Genomic DNA, 20,103 nt, shown 5'->3' with positions numbered 1-20,103 from the left:
GAAAGCTGCAGTAGGGGTAATGTTTTCATAGTAGTGTTCAGAAACAGGGGGTGGAGGGGATGTTAGAGAAGCAAACAAAGAGCTACATGGCCACATATTTCAGTAGAAAAGCCCTGCTCTGACTTAAATATTCATTTCATCATACTTATTGTCATATCGCTTCTGTTATGATGTGCTACATATTTTATTATTGCCTTTTTTCTCTTCAAAATAGCAGCGGCAGTCAAAGTAATGATATACAGACATTTTACCACACAGAAAAATGAGCAGTGAAGGCCGGCTGTTCTTAGACAGCCTGTGCCGGCCTTCAAGGCTGGTAACCTGTCTAGGAAACAGGTCTCTGCACTGGGATGTGCAAGTGGGCTCCAGTGAGCCTAACGTGCTTGTGCTGAGAATGTGGTTAATGCCGGTATCTGCGTCCTCAGGTATGTGTCATCTTGGCTCATGCCTCAGCAGGTGTCTATGCAACCAGCCAGACAACACTGGGCTTCTCCACCCAGCAGCTTTGGATCATTTACAATTTGCAAGTGTTGCCATAACTGCTGCAGAGGAGTCGTACTCTCCTGGAGCACTCCTGGAGTGAGGACTTTTGGAAGCTTCTGTCTGGTTTCTCTCAAATCATTTCCCAGGCATCTCCCTTGCTTTTGCTGTGACAGCACAGCCTCACACACAGCCCCATGCCAGGTCCTGGGAGTCTCAATCAATCACTGAACCTGGGGTGGTCTCAGCATCCCACTGGGGAAAGTTTAACCACCTTCCCCATCTGACTTGAGTGTGGGCTAGACTGATTGACGTGCTTCCAAAGAACAACACAGGGAAACGTAGCACTTCACTCCACAGTGGAGGAAGCTGCAAGAGCTCCCTCAGCCAAGCAAGGCAGATTCGTGCACAGTGAAAGCCCTCTAATGGCAGCAGCGGGATGTGATGTCATGCAAGGCTACTTTTCTTTGCGCAAGCTCATAAGCCCAGTCTAATCATGAAAAATAAAATGGGACAATCGCAGGTGGAGAGGCATGCTGCAGAACCCTGGCCAGCACTTTAGACCCGTGGTGGTCGGGGAGAAAATGGAAGACCCAACAACTGTCACAAAGTAAAGAAGATGAAGGGACAATAAACTCTGGATTTTATTAATAGCAATTTGTCAGTGTTGTTTCTCAGTTTTTACAAATGTGGTAAAATAAGACACTGGAATGAGAAAATGGGCTAGGGTTACATGAGAACACTGTAGCATCTCTGAAAATGTTCTGTAGAGCTAAATTTAAAATAAAACAAAACGTTAACTAAAAAGGAAGGTTGCTAAGCTTGATTGTAAGAAAATAACAAATTAGTTACATTACTGAGGCTTTTGTTGGGTTCTGAGTGAGCTTATGCAGCAGCTATGGCTGGTTTCTTATATTTTACACATTGTTCTATGACAAAAAACTTATAACTCATACAAAAGTTGAGAGAGAAGGACATAATGCCCCCCCACCATCGCCAAGTCCTAGCAATGCTCAACTCCGACTGACTCATTTCCTCTCTAAAGCTCCATGCACCACACCTCCCCCAGGGCACTGGGAAGCATACTCTAGATAGTATACCATTTTACTGTAAACATTTCAACATATGCCTTTCCTTAGAATAAAAGATGGCTAAGGGCACTGACTGCTCTTCCAGAGGACTGAGGTTCAGTTTTCAGCAATCACAAGGAGGTTCACAAACATCTCTAATTCCAGTTCCAGGGGATGCAACATCCTCTTCTGATCTCTGTGGGTACCTACCATGCACATGATGCACATACATTTATGTAGGTGCACACAAATAAAGATAATCTTAAAAGTTAAAATAAAGGCCAGGCGGTGGTGGCGCACGCCTTTAATCCCAACACTCAGGAGGCAGAGGCAGGCGAATCTCTGTGAGTTCGAGGCCAGCCTGGTCTAGAAGAGCTAGTTCCAGGACTGGAACCAAAAGCTATGGAGAAACCCTGTCTCGAAAATTAAAAAAAAAAAAAAGTTAAAATAAAGGCTACAATAAAAGTCTCACACACACAAAGGCAGCAACTCTAATATCACTAAATAGTGGTGTTTTCACAGTCCCTTGTTCTATAAATGCTCTTTTCATCCAAGCTTACGCGAACCAAAATATAAATAAGAGTCACATGCTGCAGATGGTTAATATGTTTTCAATCTACAGCTTTCTCCTCTATCACATTTTCCTTGACATTCACTAGAAACAGCGAGTCATCTGTTCTGCAGTTTCCCACAGACTGTTCTAATGAATGACTCTCCATGGTGTAATTTAGCATCCTCTGCTGTCTGTTCCCTTTCCTGTAAGTCAGCAGTTAGAAGTACGTGTGCAATCAGATTCAGGGGCTGTCTGATTATTTGCATGAGGTTTTCAAAGGCCGATGTCCACTCTTGCAACAGGATGGAGGTGGCATGACATCTCCATTTACTAACAGGGATACTGCTTTTTGTCAGCAATTTGAGTATTCTGGGCAACAGTCATATAAGAAATGCAAAACAAAACAAAACAAAAACCAAAAAAAAAAAACCAAAACAAAACACAACTCCCTTCCCTTATTTGTCAATTTAAAAAGTAGTAAGTTGGACTGGGCATGGCAGCACATGCCCGTGATTACAGCATTTGGGAGGCAGAGGCAGGAGGATTCTGTTCAAAGACATCCTCAGCTGCAGTTCTGGGCCAGCCTGGGCTCAGAGGGACACTATCTCAAGGGTATTGGGAGCAGCAACAGTGGTAAGTCATTTCCCTGGCATTTGAGGACAATCAGAAGGAGACTTTGTTTACACGCATCCCAAAGGTTTAACCCACAGCTTCTCAGTCATTGCACACTCAGTTGGTACCGGGGCTTTCCAAACTTGAGTAGTGTAGTACTCTAGCTTTGTTCCAGCCAGCTGTGGTGGCTTCAGTGAGCTTTGGCTTTCCTGATCGGGCTCTTTGCTTTGATACGACCTCATGTCCTCATTCAACTGGTACTTCTCTCTAAGACTGCTGGCATTAAGAGACAAAATTGGGAGGGGGAAGGCTGCTCACAGCCATGGGGTGGGCTACCACGTCTAACACAGAGGAGACAAGTTTGCTTTTTGAGACAGGGTTTACCTCTGTAGCCTAAGCTAGCCTGGAACTCAGTATGTATTACAGTTTGGACCCAAACTCTGGATTCTCTTGTTTCTGCCTCCCAAATGCTGGGTTTATAGCTATGAGCTACCATGACTGACTGGCCTAGGAAATTACCCAATTTTTATATAAAGAAAAGTTACATCTTGAGGTCATACTGACCAAATTCAAATTACTTTCATATATTCTGTTTCTTTCCAGTTTCTAAAATACCAACATACTCAGTTCCCTTTTGACTTAAATTAAAACACCAACATGATTACTAAAGACTAAGATGTTTTTAAAAGGAGTTTTTTTTTGTTCTGAAGGTGTATTATTCTATAAATGTACAGTCAAATCACTGTTTGTCTAAGGTAAGACCTTACTATGTAGCCCAGGTTGGCCTGGACTTCATAATCTTCCGGCTTCTGCTTCCTGAGTGTGGGGACTACAGACATGCATCTCTACAGCTGCCAAATCACTGTGCTCAGGGTTACCTGTAAGAATGTCCAAGTACGGACTTCCCACAGGTCAGGGAACCCTGATTGCTCTTCGAGCTGATGAGGGAGAGGGACTTGATCAGTGGCGGGGAGGAGGCAGAAATCCTTAATAAATAAATAAATTAAAAAAAAAAAGAATGTCCAAGTAACACTGTCACCACTCAGAACTACACAGGAGCTTCTTTATATGTAACCTGGCTTTAGGGACTGACCTTTGACAGTTAGTATTTTAAAATATACAAATTATTTACATGGCTTCAAAATTATATGTATCCTTTTTTATACTTTCGTCTTAGATATTTAATGTATCTAACCATTGGTTTAAGTATAAGAATACATATACCTGGATGCACAGGTATGTCTAGAAAGTGTGTTTATCACACACACACACACACACACACACGAGTGTATACACATACGTTTTAAATTCATTTTAAAACAGAATAGGATACAGAGATGTTTCTTTTATCATCGTGAGTAAGACCCAGTTAAGGGCTAGAGAAGCATTTCAGTGGTTAAGACTACTTGCTGTTCTTCCAAGAGAATCCAAGTTCAATTGCTAGAGCCCATATTGGGTAGCTCAAACCCCTGTAATTCCAGCTCCAGGGCACTGGATGCTCTCTTCCGGCCTCTGCAGGAACTGTACTCATTTGTTCAAACACATATAAACTCATAATTAAAAATAAAATCTTTACCAAGACTCAAAAGCACACATGTAATATATACCTTTCTCTATGTCTACTTGTTCCCCTTTATGGTACTTTCTGAATGACTCAGATGCTTTCAAATTATGTTGGGGTTAACTCCTGTTAAATCCACAGAAGACTGAAAATCTAAGTAAAAGTGTATATAATCCCTCTAACTCATCAAACATCTTATCTTAGCAACACAATGCACTGCAGTTTAGGTTGTCTCCTCAAACAATCTTGCAGTCGATCACAAGCTATTGCTTCCTCTGCTACCCACAGGTAAGAAAGAACTGGACCGCAGATCACTGGACAGAAAAGATTCAATTCAAACTATTCCTAAGATGGTTAGTACTGAATGTGCACCATTTCCACAACTTTTCAAAACCAGGCAACCCTGAGCTGGAAACTATAAATTTTTAAAATGTATGTATATCTGCAAATATACACACACACGTGTACCTAGATGTAGAGGACAGAGAATGAATGTATTGGATCCGCTGGAGCTGGAGTTATAGATAACCTTGTGAGCCACCCGATGTGGGAACTGAATTCAGGTCCTGTGGAAGAGCAATAGGTGCTGTTAACCACTGAGTGACCTCTCCATCCCAAGAAACAATATTTTAAAGTTGGCAATTTGGTTCTCGTGGCTGATAAGGGTACTGCTTTTTCTAATAGCCCTGTGAAGGAGTTCTCCTCATTAGGGCTTGTCTCTTACCCCGAGATCGGTGTTAGTGACAATCTTGTTTTTTCCCCGTAGTCTTTCCTTTTTCCTCAGGATGGAATTTGAAATTGTGCCCTCTTATTTTCAGTTACAACTTAAGAGGCAATGGCTGAGGGATGACAGCCTGTTTCTCACAGGCCTTCCGCAGCTCCTTCCAAATTCTCCTATGGTCAGTATCTGTCCCAGCATAGGCATTATACATTGTTCTCTCCACATCACTTCCTCCTCTGTTTTGTTTGTTTGTTTGAGATAGAATCTTCTGTAGCCCAGGCTTCAAATTCCCTGTGTAGTTGAAGTTGGACTTAAACCCTGAATCTTCTGATTCCGCCTCCCAGTGCTGAGATCACTGGCCTGCACTACTACACCCAGTTATATTGCTTAGCATAATTCTACGATTAAACGTGTAAAATGAAATTGTGGAAAGCCAGAGATACACAGAGAAACCCTATCTCTAAAAACAAAACGAAACAAAAAAGGTAATAATTATAGTCAGGTGTGTTGGTGCATGCCTTTAAGCCCAGCAGTTGGGAGGCAGAGAGAGGCAGAGCTCTAAGTCTACAAAGAGAGTTGCAGGAAAGCAAGTGCTACACAGAAAAACTGCCTCAAAAAAAACCCAACAAAATAATAAAAAAAAATTTTTAGGCATAAACATTTATTAAAGGAGAGAGGGAGAGAGAGAGAGAAAGGAAGGAAGACAGCCAAAATAATAAAAATTTAAAAATTATATTTTCACTTATTTACAAACACATGCCATGGTATGTGGAGGCATTCAGGTGTGTGTATGTGTGTGTGTAGGGATCAAATTCAGGTCATCAGACTTGGCAGCAAACACATCTACCCATTAAGACATCTTTGCCCACTTAGCATACTTCAATGCTTACCAACTTCTGAGGATATGCTCACGTGAACATCTCGGAGCCCCGCCCAACCCTACCAGTGCATCTGTCATTTCCTCAGCTAGGGTGCAGACAGCTAGAAACAAAGCCCACTGACATTATACCTTTGTTTTCTAGCATAACACAGACAAACCTGCTAACAGTTCCCTTTACAAAGGGCCTATTCATTTAGCCTGGATGCCCAGAGGAGATTTTTCCCCCCATAAAGTACAAGTTTTTTTCCCTTCTTTTAGAAATGGTCTCAAGCATCAGCTACTCTGAATTACACTTCCCGGAAAGTAGTTCATACTTCAACAAGACTCCAATAGCAATTTAAGGAGGTTTTTTTTTTTTTCTGATTTCTGTTTTGTGTTTTTTTGGTGATCTTTTCTTGGGCTTGTTGTCAGTCTTGGGTCTTCTGTACTTATCATCAGTATGCATTCCTTCCTTTCGAGTCCCTCTCTGTTAACATTAAATCTTTCCAATCTACATTAGGACAACACAGTTTGTCCATTCCTCCCTGGGGTCTTTGCTTAATTTTCACTTCAAAAATAATTTAAAAATTTCCTTCTCCCTAGCCAGGATGATGAAGCACACCTTTAATCCCAGGCCTCAGAAGGCAGAGGAAGGTGATCTCAAAGTGCAAGGCCAAAGAGGTCTACAGAGCAGAAAGGTGGAGCTCAACTGAGAAACTCTGACTTGAAAAATACAAAACAAGACAGAAGAGAGAGATAGACCAAACAAAAAACAAAATTTCATTTTCCCAGATTCTTTCCCCTTACTTTTTTACTGTTTCATTTTATCCAATCACTGGGACAGGTTTTCTGATTCCAACTTTACCTTTTTCTACATCTTTCTTCTGTCCCTTGAGCTTACGTTCAAACAGCTGTGATCTTTACTCCTCCCGCCATCACTTTGCTTCCATAAGGACATTTGCATGATCTGCACCCTCCAAGGAATCCAGCTCTGTTCAAAGTAGACGGAAATTGTTTTCCTCTATTGTTGTGAAGGATGAATGGGAATAACTTCTGACTTCAGGCAGAGAACCCACTGTGTTCCAGTCTTCAGCTCCTCTAGCTTCTCCACAGAGTGGCCACTGTGGAGTGGCCTCCAGGGTACTCACTGAGTCTCCCTCCTCACCCTGAGGTGGAGCCTTTGGTTCCATCTGCTAGGTTCTGCTGTTCTCCAAATGGCCCATCAAGGTTTCCAAAGAGGCCTGATGGGAATTTTGAGGGGCTCAGAGGGTCTGTAGCATTCAGGGCCTTTCCAATCCCTCTGCCCACGCCCCCCCTCCTCTGGCATTTCTGGTGTCATGAATGCCTTCTTAGAATATCTACTGCTGTGAAGAGACACTGTGATCACAGTAACTCTTATAAAGGTAGACATTTAATTGGGGAGGCTTACAGTTTCAGAGGTTTAGTCCATTATCAGCATGACAGGACATAGTGGGATGCAGGAAGACATGGTGCTGGAGAAGGAGCTGAGAGTTTTACATCTTGATCCACAGGAAACAGGAAGTGAACCATGTCCACACTGAACATAGCATGAGCAAGAAGACCTGAAAGCTTCCCCGCCCCCCAGTGACACACTTCTGCCAACAAGGCCACTCCTACTCCAATAAAGCCACACTTCCTAATAGTCCACTCCCTTTGGGGGCCATTTTCTTTCAAAGCACCACAGAAACTTTTACGCTATGGATGACTTGGCCATTTGCTATTCTGAAGCCATTTTGCCTTGGCTTTATTATTGCTGTTGCTTGTATTTGCTGACCAAGTTTTGAGTTTTGCTGTATGTTCTCATTCCCACGAATAAATAACATAAGCTTCTGATTTCTAAGACAAGATTGGAGGAAGAAAAAACTGGCAGTTAAAAACTATGTTATTAATGCTGCTGTTTCCAGATGGCATTGAAACTGGGCAGAATCAAGTTTAGGGGAAACACTTCAGTTCTCATATAAATTAACTCCTCTTTCATCAGTCAGAGGACTAGTCTCTCAATGCAGAAACAAAGGTAAAGGAAGAGAGCAGAGCCCTGTAGCTCCAGGCAGGGGACAGGCTCTTCCCAGTCCATGGGAAATTTGAGGGTAATAGGATCCCCTTGAGATACAGTCAAACAAATGATTGTTAATCACTCTCTGTAGCAAATTAATTGTTGTTATTTATTTTTCTATTTTTTTCTGGGTTGGCTTTCATCCCTCCCTTCCTCCCTCCTTTGCTTTTTTGTTTCTTGAGACAGCGTCTCACAGAATCCAGGCTGGTCACAAACTCACTATGAAGCTGTTGCTGACTTTAAACTCCTGGCCCTTCTGCCTCCATCTCGAAGGGCTGGAATTATAAGCAGCAACCACCACACCCGGCATTGTTATTACTGCTGCTGCTGTGAGAAATGGCGTCATGGAGTCTAAGACAGCTTTGAATTTGTTTCGTAGCTGAGAATGGCCTTAAACATACGATCCTTCTGCCGCAGCCTCCTGAGTGCTGAATTATACAGGGTTTTGCTGTCCTGGGGACCAAGTCCAGGCTAGGCAAGCAGTCTACCAACTGAAGTACAGCCCTAACTCTATCGAGGGAATTGGTAGTCGTATGTCTCAGCCCACTAATGACAAGGATATGCCTAAATAATGACAAGGCCCATGGAAGTGGCTTGCCTTTTACACAGGTCTTGTAAATAGTCTCTTCACTGAGCCCTCACATCTGATATGTGCTTGCTTTTAAACTGATGTATTTGATGTGGAACACTATGGAAATACATAAGGAAAAAGCTAGAGTAATGTCTGTGCTCAAAGTTGCATCTTATTTCCAGGGTAAAAACTCTTGGAACAATGCCTAGCACCAATAAAATAACATGTAACCTTCCATAAAACTACATACATTAATTCCTTAATTCCTTGAGTTGATTAATAGCAAGTACTGATGTAGCATGCTTACAACAGTGCCTAGCAATAAGTAACTACAGTGTTTTTACCAGAGATGTAACTTGATGGCCCTAGAGGAACAAGGCCAACAACTGTAAATTAACTCCTTTGACTCACAACACCAGCGGGCCCCGCATGGCTCAAGACTGAGACGTTATGAAAATCTAGTTGGTGCTGTCTTTAAGGAGATTTTTCTTGACCAGTTTATCTTTCATTTTTGAATAAATTTATTTATTCATTCCATGCTGGCCTTGAACTCATAACAATCACCCTGTCTTTCTTCCAAATTCTGGGATTACGGAGCATACCACCGTGGCCACTATCCCATATCAAAACCCATCAACATGATTCCTTTCAATTCCTGTATTACAGCATTTCTGTCGCACTTTGACGGCCTCTTTATTTTCCAATTCTTTGCCCGCCTTTAACATCTATTTTCTTTCTGTGCTCCAGTGTCACCCTTCTGTGGCACTCTCCTGTCGAGCCCTGCAGGGCACTGTCCCTGGAGTCCTGTCCTGTCTATAACTGCAGCAGGACAGCTCTGGACCTCCAGGAATTCCTTCTTGTAAACACTCTTGAGTCTGCAGCTGGATGCTTCCTGGCTGTAAGGATTGTTTCTCACTCAGTTTCACTGGGCTGAAGAAACGTGTGCATCACTGTCTGTCATGCCAACAACACTTGAACTGTATCTGAGGTAGTTACATGCCCCTGACAGAGGCTGACAGCCGCTTCCTGCCTGCCCTCTTTTACCACACAACGTGCAGACACAATGACTCAGGATCCAAAGCCATTTTTAAGTGTAAGGGCAATGTGCCAAGGAGACAGAGGCTGGAAGAAGCTGACATCATAGAGCCACCATGCCAGCCCTGGAGTTTCCAAATCTGTCTCAGGACTAGGCAAGAAAAATAAGCCCTTGTTGAGGCGTTTTCCATGTATCTGTTCCTAGTAACTAAACACATTGCTACTAATGTGATTGTTTACTAACGCACTGAAGGCAGAGGGTATGCCAAGCCCTTTCTAGTAATATGCATAGGATTATCCGCTCTGCAAGCCCCTCCTGAAACTCTTTCTCTAACATCTCTCTCTTCTCTATGAGAAAGGCCATGATGTCTCATCAACAGCTAGCAACACAGTGACTTAGAGGGCAAAACCTCTCCCCAGGAAACTGCCACGTTGCCCCTCACTGCAGGGCGGGAGTGGTAGGTAGTACACCCTAACACAGGCTGCTTGCCTTCCCAAGCTCTGCCCATTGTGTTCACTGGAGTTCAGGGGGGAAGCTATAAAGTCAGGAGAAAGGCTGTCAACTGTTCTTACACACAAAAGAAAACAGAGCTTGTCAAAGTCTACCAGTACTTGAGGAATTTTGAGAAATGCTGCCACCATGTGGCACTTATTCCCTCTTTGCATCTTGTAAAATTTTCTCTGCACTTAGAGCTTTCAACAGCCTAGTGGTCCCCCAGCCCCAGCCTTTTCCTTCTAATGCGGAACAGCAGACACAGAGAGGAGGAGATCCTGATCCTGACGCTCCAGAGCGTCTGTGCTATACTGAGCCCTTGGAAGAACAACATGGGAGGCCATCGTGAGAAAGGAACAGATGGAGAAAAAGAGCAGACCAAACAAGGCCAAGACTCCAGTCCTGGGTCCTTTAAAGAACACTGAGTGAGAAGTTCCTCAAAACAAGACTTATTTCCAGGAGGGTGGGTCACCATGTGTCTGTGTCTGTTTTATTTATCATACCATTTTATTTCCTGACATGTGACTTACACAAATGCTCAACATATTTTGTTTAACCCTCTCTATATGGTCACATCTATCATGGCCAATGTGAAAAACTTACTAGAATTTTCCTTTTTCAAAATATTTTACATTTTCTTTTTTCATGTGTATGCGTGTGTGTTCATGTGTGTGCATACAAACATGTAGAAGTCAGAGAACAACTTACAGGAATCACTTCTCTCTTTTACCACATGGGTTCTGGGGATTGAACTCAAGTTCTTAGGTTTGGCAGCAGGTGACTTGACCTGTAGAGCCCTCTTACCAGGTCCTGGTAAACATGTTTTTAAGAGAATACTGATACAATCCGGTTGGGATGGCACATGCCTTTAAACTCAGCATTCATGAGTAGAGGCAAGAGGATCTCTATGAGTTCCAGGCCAGAGTGGCCTATGTAGTGGGTTGTACAGAGAGTCTTCAAAAAACAAAACAAAACAAAAACAACAACAAAAATAGGAGAGGGGAGAAGATGGGGAAACAGAAGAAGAGGCAGTGGGAAAGGGGGATGGAGAAAAGGTGGGGAGAATTGGTCTAGATAATCCCTATTTATCTAGAGTTATAACAACTGAACCTAGAGGCTGGGTGATGGCTCAGCTGTTAAGAGCCCTCATTGCTACTGCAAAGAACTCAAGTTCTTGACTCAGCACCCATTTGGCTGTTCACGACCATCCCTAACTCCAGTTCTAGGGGACTTAGTACCCTCTTCTGACCTCTGCAGCACCAGGCATGCACAAGGGGCATATACATATACACCACACATCACCAAGGCCACAAAGCTGAAGACAGATGCTAACTCTAAATAGAAGGGAAGTTTGATGGTGCTAAGGATCCTGTTAAGGTCGCCTGGGAAAAGGTAGACAAGGAAGATTAAGAGGAGAGAGAAGGTGCATTTTAAACACACACAACAACAAGCATTTCTTTGTCTACTTAGAGTAGAGAACCAACTATTTGAGGTATGTCTATTACCCTTGTTAGGTTTTATTAAAAAATTATCATGATCATATTGTCTTTCAGAGTGTCAGTGGATTATACAAGTGTCCAGAGCATCCTAAAACTATCCAAGTTATACACATCTCCAAACATTTGTATTTTCCTCTTATATTTTGTTTTAAATTATGTGTGTGTTTGTATCTGTGCATATCAATACAGTGCCTGAGGAGGATCCTTTGGAGCTGACATGGGTGCTAGGAACTGGAACCAAATCCTCTCCAAGAACAGCAAGTGTTCTTAACTGCTGAGCCATCTCTCCAGCCCATCCAAATATTCTTAAAATGGAAAGGCACTTAGGGTTCCTCTCTGTCTGCACTTTGGTTGGTGCGACAAGGCATTTGAAGATGTCCTGGCATTTCTGTAAGGTGGCATTAACTACGTGGTTATAGGATAGAAATCCTGAGCTGCACATATCTTAGTTTGTAAAGAGAACAAGACACCAAGCAAACTGCTGATGCTCCTTGCTTGTGGTGGAGGTTGTGGTGGAGGTTGTGGTGGAGGTTGTGGTGGAGGTTGTGGTGGAGGTTGTGGAGGTGGTTGTGGTGGAGGTTGTGGTGGAGGTTGTGGAGGTGGTTGTGGTGGAGGTTGTGGTGGAGGTTGTGGAGGTGGTTGTGGTGGAGGCTGTGGTGAAGACGCCTTCTGCCGTAGCCCATGGAATGTACTGTGAGGCTGGATGTGCTGCTGCTGCAGTGGGCATCCTTTTAGCTTCAGGATGTCTTGTTGTATACAGTGACAAAACATTCAGCTGACATTAATTATGGAGAAAGAGAAGAAGGAGTTGGTGAGCCGGCATAGGCATAGGAAGTGTTTGGATTTTTCTTTTAGTTAAGTGTGGTAGATTTTAAACTTTTTAAACAAACTGTAGAATTTGTCATTGTCAGCAAAGTGAACAACCACTGCAACAATGAATATTCAAGCACATTCTGGCCTCAAAGATGGTTTGTAACATTGTTGTTTTTGTAGGCTTAGAACGTTTTTTGAAGTTAAACAAACTGTATCACATTTTTAAAAAGGATAACTAAGGCCAGGCATGGTGGTGCCTGCTCTTAATTCTAGCACTCAGGAGGCAGAGGCAGGCAGATTTCTGGGAGTTCAAGGCCAGCCTGGTCTACACAGTGAGTTCAGTCAGGGCTTAAGGATAATTATATCCTCATCCCATATGGAATAGTTGATATTTTTAAACATCTTCATGTAATATCGAGGTATCATAGCAAGTTTGTAGGGATTGGTAATGGTTTTTACATGACAAGTAGTAACACCCTTTGAGTGGTTGTCTGTGTCCTACATTGTTCTTATCCACATAAAATAAATAAGTTGAAAACTGCTAACTATTCCCAGGATTACTGTTTGAGTATTAAATGTCTCCTACATGCTCATGTGTCTCAACTCTTAGTCCTGGGCTGGCAGAGTGTTTTAAGTTGTGAACCTACAGAAGGTAGGCTGTCACTGAGGAAGTTCTTCACTGAGGCTGCCCCTGGAGGCTTACCCTGCCTGCTTTCTGTCGTGTCTGTGCTTCTTGCTCCTCCTGGGCATGGAGAGTCCCACCTTCTCAACCTGTTCTAATGCCTCCCCCTCCAGGCTGAGAAGCATCTCCTTAAACTGTAAGCCAAATAAACTTTCCTCTCTCTGTTGTTTCTGTTGAGAAACAGGTAACAGACAGGCCTGAGATACAATCACCTCTACACGTCTTTAAACTTCAAAACCTAGTGGAGTATTAGGCAGCTTTGAGTTACAGGACCTACTGAGCCAAAAAATGTTTGGCTGGTGCTACAGCTCTGTCTGGAGGGCTGAGAACATAGACTTGATGTACTTTTATGTGTTTCTTGGGAGATTTTGTTCAGACATTCTCATCTGAAGATAGAACTTCAACTTACATAGAATCACGATCTAACAGTAGCCTGTGAGATTACTTCTCAATGCTTGGGCAGATGTAGAATAACACGAAACATGACTGCACGTTCTCCCATGCAAAGTGAAGAGAGACAGGTGGTGGGGCTACAGGAGGGGCAGGTCACAGAAGGATGCTTGAATGTCATCCTGCAGCTGGCAAAGGATGTTAAAGAGTGCAATGTTGTTGGATTGCTCGGAGAGACACAGCAAAACTGCACCTGACTGGATATTAGACAGGCACAGCAGTCAGAAGCAATGGGAATTCCTAGATGAAGTCATGTGTAGAAGGTCTGGTCACTGATGTGGGTATGAACAGAAAGGAAGAGGCAAGCAGAGTTCTCATGCTTCAGTTTGTAGGTTTCTGTTCCAACCAAGGAAAAAATGCAACAAATGCATCTGGAAATTCAGACCCATCAATCCCTAAGAGTTCTTTTTTTCACATTATCTAACTTCATAGGGAAAAGACTTACAATCGACAAACATTAAATAGTCTAGAGTAGGTACCAGAGTGTGGCCCCTGTCTCCTGTTGTCTGTTCTTGCATTTGACAAGTGCTTTTATCTTTTCAGAATTTTTACTACATATATTTTAATAAGACATAAAATAAAATAAAGTCAGGTTTCAAACCTCAGAAATTGCCCTTCGCTGTAGCAGGTCATTAACATTAGTGCAAAGCTTTTCAACAAAGTAAGCTAGATACTTACTTCAAATTCTTTTATGAAATATCGAATTTCCCCTTGGGTAACTGGTCTGTGATCCAGAAGCCTCGAATGAATCTCTCCAAGATCTAGAAAGGTAAGACAGAATGGAGAATTAATTCACATTGACCTGTGCAGCCCCTTGGCCTATTTTCCTCTTCCCTTTGTCTACAACAGGTGAAGACAGGTTAAAATCCAGTTCAGACCATGAATTAGGAGGGAATCCCATCCACTTTTAGTGTGTTAACTGGCAGAACTACTTTTGGGAGCCACCTAACAATAGCTAACAGATCTAAAGACATATATCCTTAGCAATTTCATGCTGAGATATATCACCTAGAAAAAAAAACTTATACCAATGAACATGAACATGACAGCTATACATGTTTACAGAGCCATGTGTACTACCATAAGACTAATTAAAAGGAAAACACTCTGAAGAGTCACACAATGGAATATTGTGAACAGGGAATAAAAATGTATATACCAGACTGGCACCTATTAACATGGATAAATCTCACAAATATAATATTTAACAAAAGTAAGCTTCAGAAGAACTAAATCCATTTATATAAGCTTTAAAGATATGCAAAATGATACTTCCCCTGAAACACATCAAATATAAGATAGAGGCTGACATCAGGGAGAAAAGGGTGGTAGGATGTACGGCAGGTCTTTTTAAGATTTTTTTAAAATACAGTCTTTTCTCATTTTATATAGCTATCCCTGATCCCACTCCTTCCCCCTCCTCCAGTCCCAACCTTCCCCCACCACCAGCTCCCACTCACTCTTCAGAAAGGATAAGGCTTCCCTTGGGGAGTCAACAAAGTCTGACACTTCACTTCCAGGCAGGACCAAAGCCTTCCCCCTATATCTAGACTGAGCAAGGTATCCCTCCAAACAGAATGTGCTCCTAGATGCCAGTTCAAGCATTAGGGATAAATCCTGATCCAACTGCCAGAGGCCCCACAGACTACCCAAGAACAAGGTTAGGCTTTTTAAGTACTGGGGATTGAACTTGGGGCTTTGCACATTTTCTGTGAGTGCTCTACCATGGAGCTATGTCCTTAGTACAGCCAGCAGGCCTGTTAGTGATTTATCTGTGAAGGTGGGTGGTGAGGGCTGGTTTTAAGTATCTTTACCTTACACTAGATAAGAAAAAGCCATAGCTATGAAAGAAAAATTCTGACTTTTAACTGTTTTGGTAAGCTGGTCTACTCATTCTTCTTACCAAAAACTAGTTTAAGACATGCACTTCAAAATGCCCAGAGAAATTAAATGCCCAAATAAAAATATGTATGTTCTATATTCATGAGCTGGTAATAGCTTCCCTATATTTTTATAAGTGAATCAGATTTCAATTGTATGTTTTATAAGTTTTATTAGGATGTATCTAAGTAGAAAAATATAAACAGAAGCACAATTTTTGTTTAAATATCTCAGTAGATTATTACCCACACAGTTTCTGTAAGTAGCTATTTGAAGTTTTCTTCAATGAAGGAAGTTCTATAGTTAGAAAGTCTAAGAAACATGATAAGCAACAGAGTACGTAGAGTTCTTCATTAGGATCTCGGAGTCACTGGACTACTAAGAGTTATAATTGCCTGAGTGAGATCAAGAGAATGTAGGAGCTTATAGACTTTGTTCAGAGAATACCCTCTCAAGAGAGAATATCTATTTGCAGCTCAAGAATACAAGAGTCTTTGAAGAGTCTTTAGCCAACAGGATACAGACAGTTAGTTTGGCTCCAGAAAGTCCATGTAGGGTTCTCCATTCTGAACCACTTGCAGTTTTCTAAACACACTCTGCTGCCTCAGGCATCCTGATGCGGCTCCTACAGTTGCCATGGCCTGGAACCCTATATCCCAACTACCCATCTCAAACAATGCCAGTTTTCCTCTACAACTGCCAAGCCCTCATTCTTCATGCTAACCAGCTTGCTCCTAGGCTTCAGAGACATCCTGCACGCTGTGTTCCTAAAGCACCAGAGACATCGGCTTAGAGCATACCATGTACCACGAAGTCCCCAAATCACCTCTTCCCCAGTGAGTATTTTACAAAGCAAGCTGTCTGTGCTATTCTCACAGCACACATGAGTTACGGTCTCTTTCCGCATGACTGAGAAGCAGTTAAGGTTTGCTGGCTTGGAGACATCTGCTTCTGCAGTCTGATATAGCAGGAGTGCACTTTAACTCTGCAAAGAAGTAAATTCACGGTCGCTTCTAAAACCTCAACTGTGGAAAACTATGGGTAGGGGGACATATCATGAAATATACATTACCACAGTCACTAGTTGGTTATAATGCTACCTAGTGCCACTATAACAAAACAAGTCCATTATAATAATTCAGTTTGTAAGCATCCTAAATATTAAACATAAATTCTTCTAGCTTAATCATGTGTGTAAAATACAGATTTTCATAGAAATCGACTCTAGCCAGGCTATATGTATTCTTTTACTGTTTGTCATACAAATGAGTTACTAAAATATATAATTTTTTGATCTCTGCATGTTCATAACCTAACGTGAAAGCTAGATAAATACCTCCTCACAAAGATACAGAAAAGTGTTTTGACGGATGATCCATAAAGCTGCAGGATGAGAAGAAACAGATATGCAACTCTCTCAGCATCACTTAAGGGAGGGCTATGTGTTTGGGTCCTGAATGTGGAAGTAAGAACCAGTGTCAAACTAAGAATACAGAAAAGGAGGTTGGTGATGTAACCTCTAGGAGTATGGTTCTTGTTTAGCACATGGGAGGCTTGGGTTGGTCTCCAGTACAGTACTACTTCAAAATTTAAAATTTCTGCCCTCAAAAGACACAATCAACAGAATGAAAGACAACCAGAGAACCGGGAGAAAATATCTGAGAACTCCTGCTCAAGGGCACTCAGGATACACATACAGAACAGCGTTGATGGTATAACGGCCAGCACATCTGCCTTCCAAGAACATTCCAAGAACTTTAACTCAGTAAAGGAATTAAACAGTCATTTTTTTCTAAAAACAGGTAGTAAGTGCACAAGAATAAGCACATTTATCAGCAAACATTACAGGAAATACAAAAGCGAAACCACAAGGGTAATCATTAGAATGACTACCGCCACAGACAGAAAATAACAAATGGTAAGGTTGGGAGAATAGAAAATGATGTAGCAAAGATAAAAATGCCAACTCCTCAAAAAGTGTAAAGAATCATCATATGACCTGAGAATCCCACTTCTGGAGATATATCCCCAAGTACCGAACAAGGGGGCCTCTGAAAAGATGTTTGTACATTCGCTTCTCCAGTAGCACTGTTTCCAATAGTCAGAGTGGAGCCGCCCAAGTCCACAGATGCGCGGGAGCAAATTTACAGATTTTTGTCAGAGATGTGGTATGAGTTTATAGTTTAAAGCGTACAAAGTTCTGCAAGATGAAAAACATTTGTGGAGTGACGGTAGGCCAAAAATAGTCATAAAACGAATAAATTCTTCACTAGGATTGCACACAGAAATAATTCTTACTTAGTACGAGTGCAATACTACTTGACCTTGACTCCAAATGAAACTTCAGAGACAACCTGAAAAAGAGTCACAGTCAGCTTTGTGGCGCTGTCTACAGATCCGGTGGGATTAAAATGGACACCCACACCAATGATAAGACATCATTTCCCCGGCAGTGCAGGTCTGTAGCTGAAGCTGGTGAGATGGACGGGGTTAAAGGGAGCAGAGGAAAATGCAACTGAAGAGGTCTTTCCTCGGGGGACAGGGGCTTCTGAAGTTTGGGAATTAAACCTAGTTGAGTTACTGTAATAATTTAGATCGAAGCCTTCTAAGGCTCCGAGGAGACAGGTCAGACCGGTGCGTTGTTTCAGGACGTTTTCCCACGAGTTGTCCTTTCTCCCTGACACGAGCCAGGCGCAGAGGGTACAGAGGGGGTCACTCTACTACGTGACTGTGTGGGACACAAACTAGTTCCCATTCCCAACTTGGGCGCCCTTCGCTGGAGGCATTAAAGTGGGTCTTGAGGGCTGGGAAGTGGCCGTGGGGCGGAGACAGGGCCAGGCCAGGCGGCTGAGGGCGGCGGGCGAGGCAGGGAGCACCGAAGGGGCGGGCCCCAGCACGCTCCCCTACCCCGCACGGAAGAGCACGCCCTCCACTCCGTACCCTTGATAATGAGGTGCGCCGCACCCGGAGTCCCCAGCGAGTCCCGCTTCTTGCCGCCGCCGCCGCCCTGGGCGGCCTCGCACGCCACGGGAGTCTCGGTCCCTCCGCCACTCATGCCGACCGGCTCCGCCCACCCGCGGGCGCCGCAGCGCAGGCGCAAACCCGGAAGCGAGTTTCGGCGGTAGACGCTCGAACGCGCTGGAGGGGGCGGGGCAGAGGGGCTTTACGTCATCACGGGGCGTCGGAATCGTTGGGTTCCCGAAAGGCGCTCGGAGTGTAGTGGAGGCTGCAATGCTGGATTAGGCTGGTGATCTGAATACGGAAAATTAATCTGAAAGTTAATAGAGAATATTTCGGAATACAGAAAATTGATCTGAAAAATCTGAAAAGTACAGCTATCTCTGTTATTCCTTCCTACGCCCGCAGGAACTCACTGGTTAGGGCAGGGGTGGAGTGCAGAAGAATAACCATAGTAGTATATGCCTGTTTTCTGTATTGTTACTGGCCGCTACCATTCTATAAATCATTTTGACATGAAATGTCACAGTGGGACCATCATAGCAACCTGAGGAGACAGATCATAATTTTTAACAAATGAAGCAACATGGTTAGAGGTTAAGTGACTTTTTTGTTTGTTTTGTTTTTCGTGATGGTCTTCCTAAATTGAACTCATTATGCATCCTGGGTTAGGCTGAGCTGAGGATCCTCCTGCTACCTGGGATTATAGCCCTCTGCCACCATGCCTCCTTTTCACAAGTAACCAGATTCACTTGTGATCATGTGAAGAAATACCTGCTGTGTCTTTCCTAGTTACAAAATTCCAATCATTTGTTATACAGACTAAAAATATGTGTAACTCTAAAAAGAATTGACTGCTTGAATGGCTAGAAATAAAGAGAAAAGCATCCAGTTGCCACACATCTAACTGCTGATATTTGATAAATTAGGTAATGTTCATTTTCTCAACAAATACTCATGTTTTACAAAGAGTAATACATAACTTCCCAGTGGCATTTACCCTCCTGTTCATCCAGGGCTTCTAAGGATTCAGCTATGAGCCCCAGCCCCACCCCGCCCCTCTTCTTTTTGCTCCTCTCTTCTGAACGCTCATCCTAAAGGATCTAAGTCAGTGCTTTAGGAGGAATGTAAAGCAACATAAACAACAGGATGGGGGAATGCATTCCCAGAAGAGGCAAGTGGTTGTTGTCAGGCTTGAAGCGAGATGTATGGGAACGTGGAGAGGATGGTTAGGTGAAGCAGGAATTTGGGGATTGTTAGCAGAAGAAATAATAAACGCAAAAGCAAGGACGAATACAAAAGTTCTCCTCCCAGCTTTCAAGTCAATATGTAGAAGGCATAGTTCTTAAGGGCACTTATCTTCCCTGATGCAGTTTGATAACTGAGAGGTTTTGTCATTTAAAAGGACAGCTTCACCAAACAAATTTCAATAAGATAGTCTCTATCATGATGCCTTTCATAGCCTTAAAGATACTTTTCATTATGTAAAAAATACCTGTCAGGGGGCTGGAGAGATGGCTCAGAGGTTAAGAGCACTGGCTGCTCTTCCAGAGGTTCTGAGTTCAATTCCCAGCAACCACATGATGGCTCACAACCATCTGTAATGAGATCTGGTGCCCTCTTTTGGAGGGCAGGGATACATGCAGACAGGACACTGTATACATCACTAATAAATAAATCTTAAAAAAAATATATCTGTCAAGTCATTCCGATATAAATATGCTGCTATTTAAAACATGTTTTCATAAACCCAAAAAATTCTTGTGAGTTCCAGGGAGCCTAATTAAAGGA

The 20,103-nt window shown here is 42.8% G+C and overlaps 1 protein-coding gene across 1 annotated transcript in view; it reads right to left on the bottom strand.

Annotated features, from left to right (window-relative positions):
- Positions 1 to 18,452, bottom strand: part of Bloc1s5 (biogenesis of lysosomal organelles complex 1 subunit 5) — a 34,611-nt gene extending 16,159 nt beyond the window's left edge. Inside the window, exons 1-2 of the mRNA XM_075969855.1 lie at positions 18,295 to 18,452; positions 14,152 to 14,234 (exon numbers count right to left, since the gene is read on the bottom strand). Coding sequence (XP_075825970.1) covers positions 14,152 to 14,234; positions 18,295 to 18,409 — 198 coding nt within the window. The 5' untranslated portion in view covers positions 18,410 to 18,452. The remainder of the gene's footprint in view (positions 1 to 14,151; positions 14,235 to 18,294) is intronic.
- Between the last annotated feature and the right edge of the window lie 1,651 nt (positions 18,453 to 20,103).

This window comes from Microtus pennsylvanicus, chromosome 4 (assembly GCF_037038515.1).
Source record: "Microtus pennsylvanicus isolate mMicPen1 chromosome 4, mMicPen1.hap1, whole genome shotgun sequence".
Classification (NCBI taxonomy): domain Eukaryota; kingdom Metazoa; phylum Chordata; class Mammalia; order Rodentia; family Cricetidae; genus Microtus; species Microtus pennsylvanicus.
The sequence above is the reverse complement of the archived record's forward strand: the minus strand, read 5'-3'. Positions and strand labels throughout refer to the sequence as shown.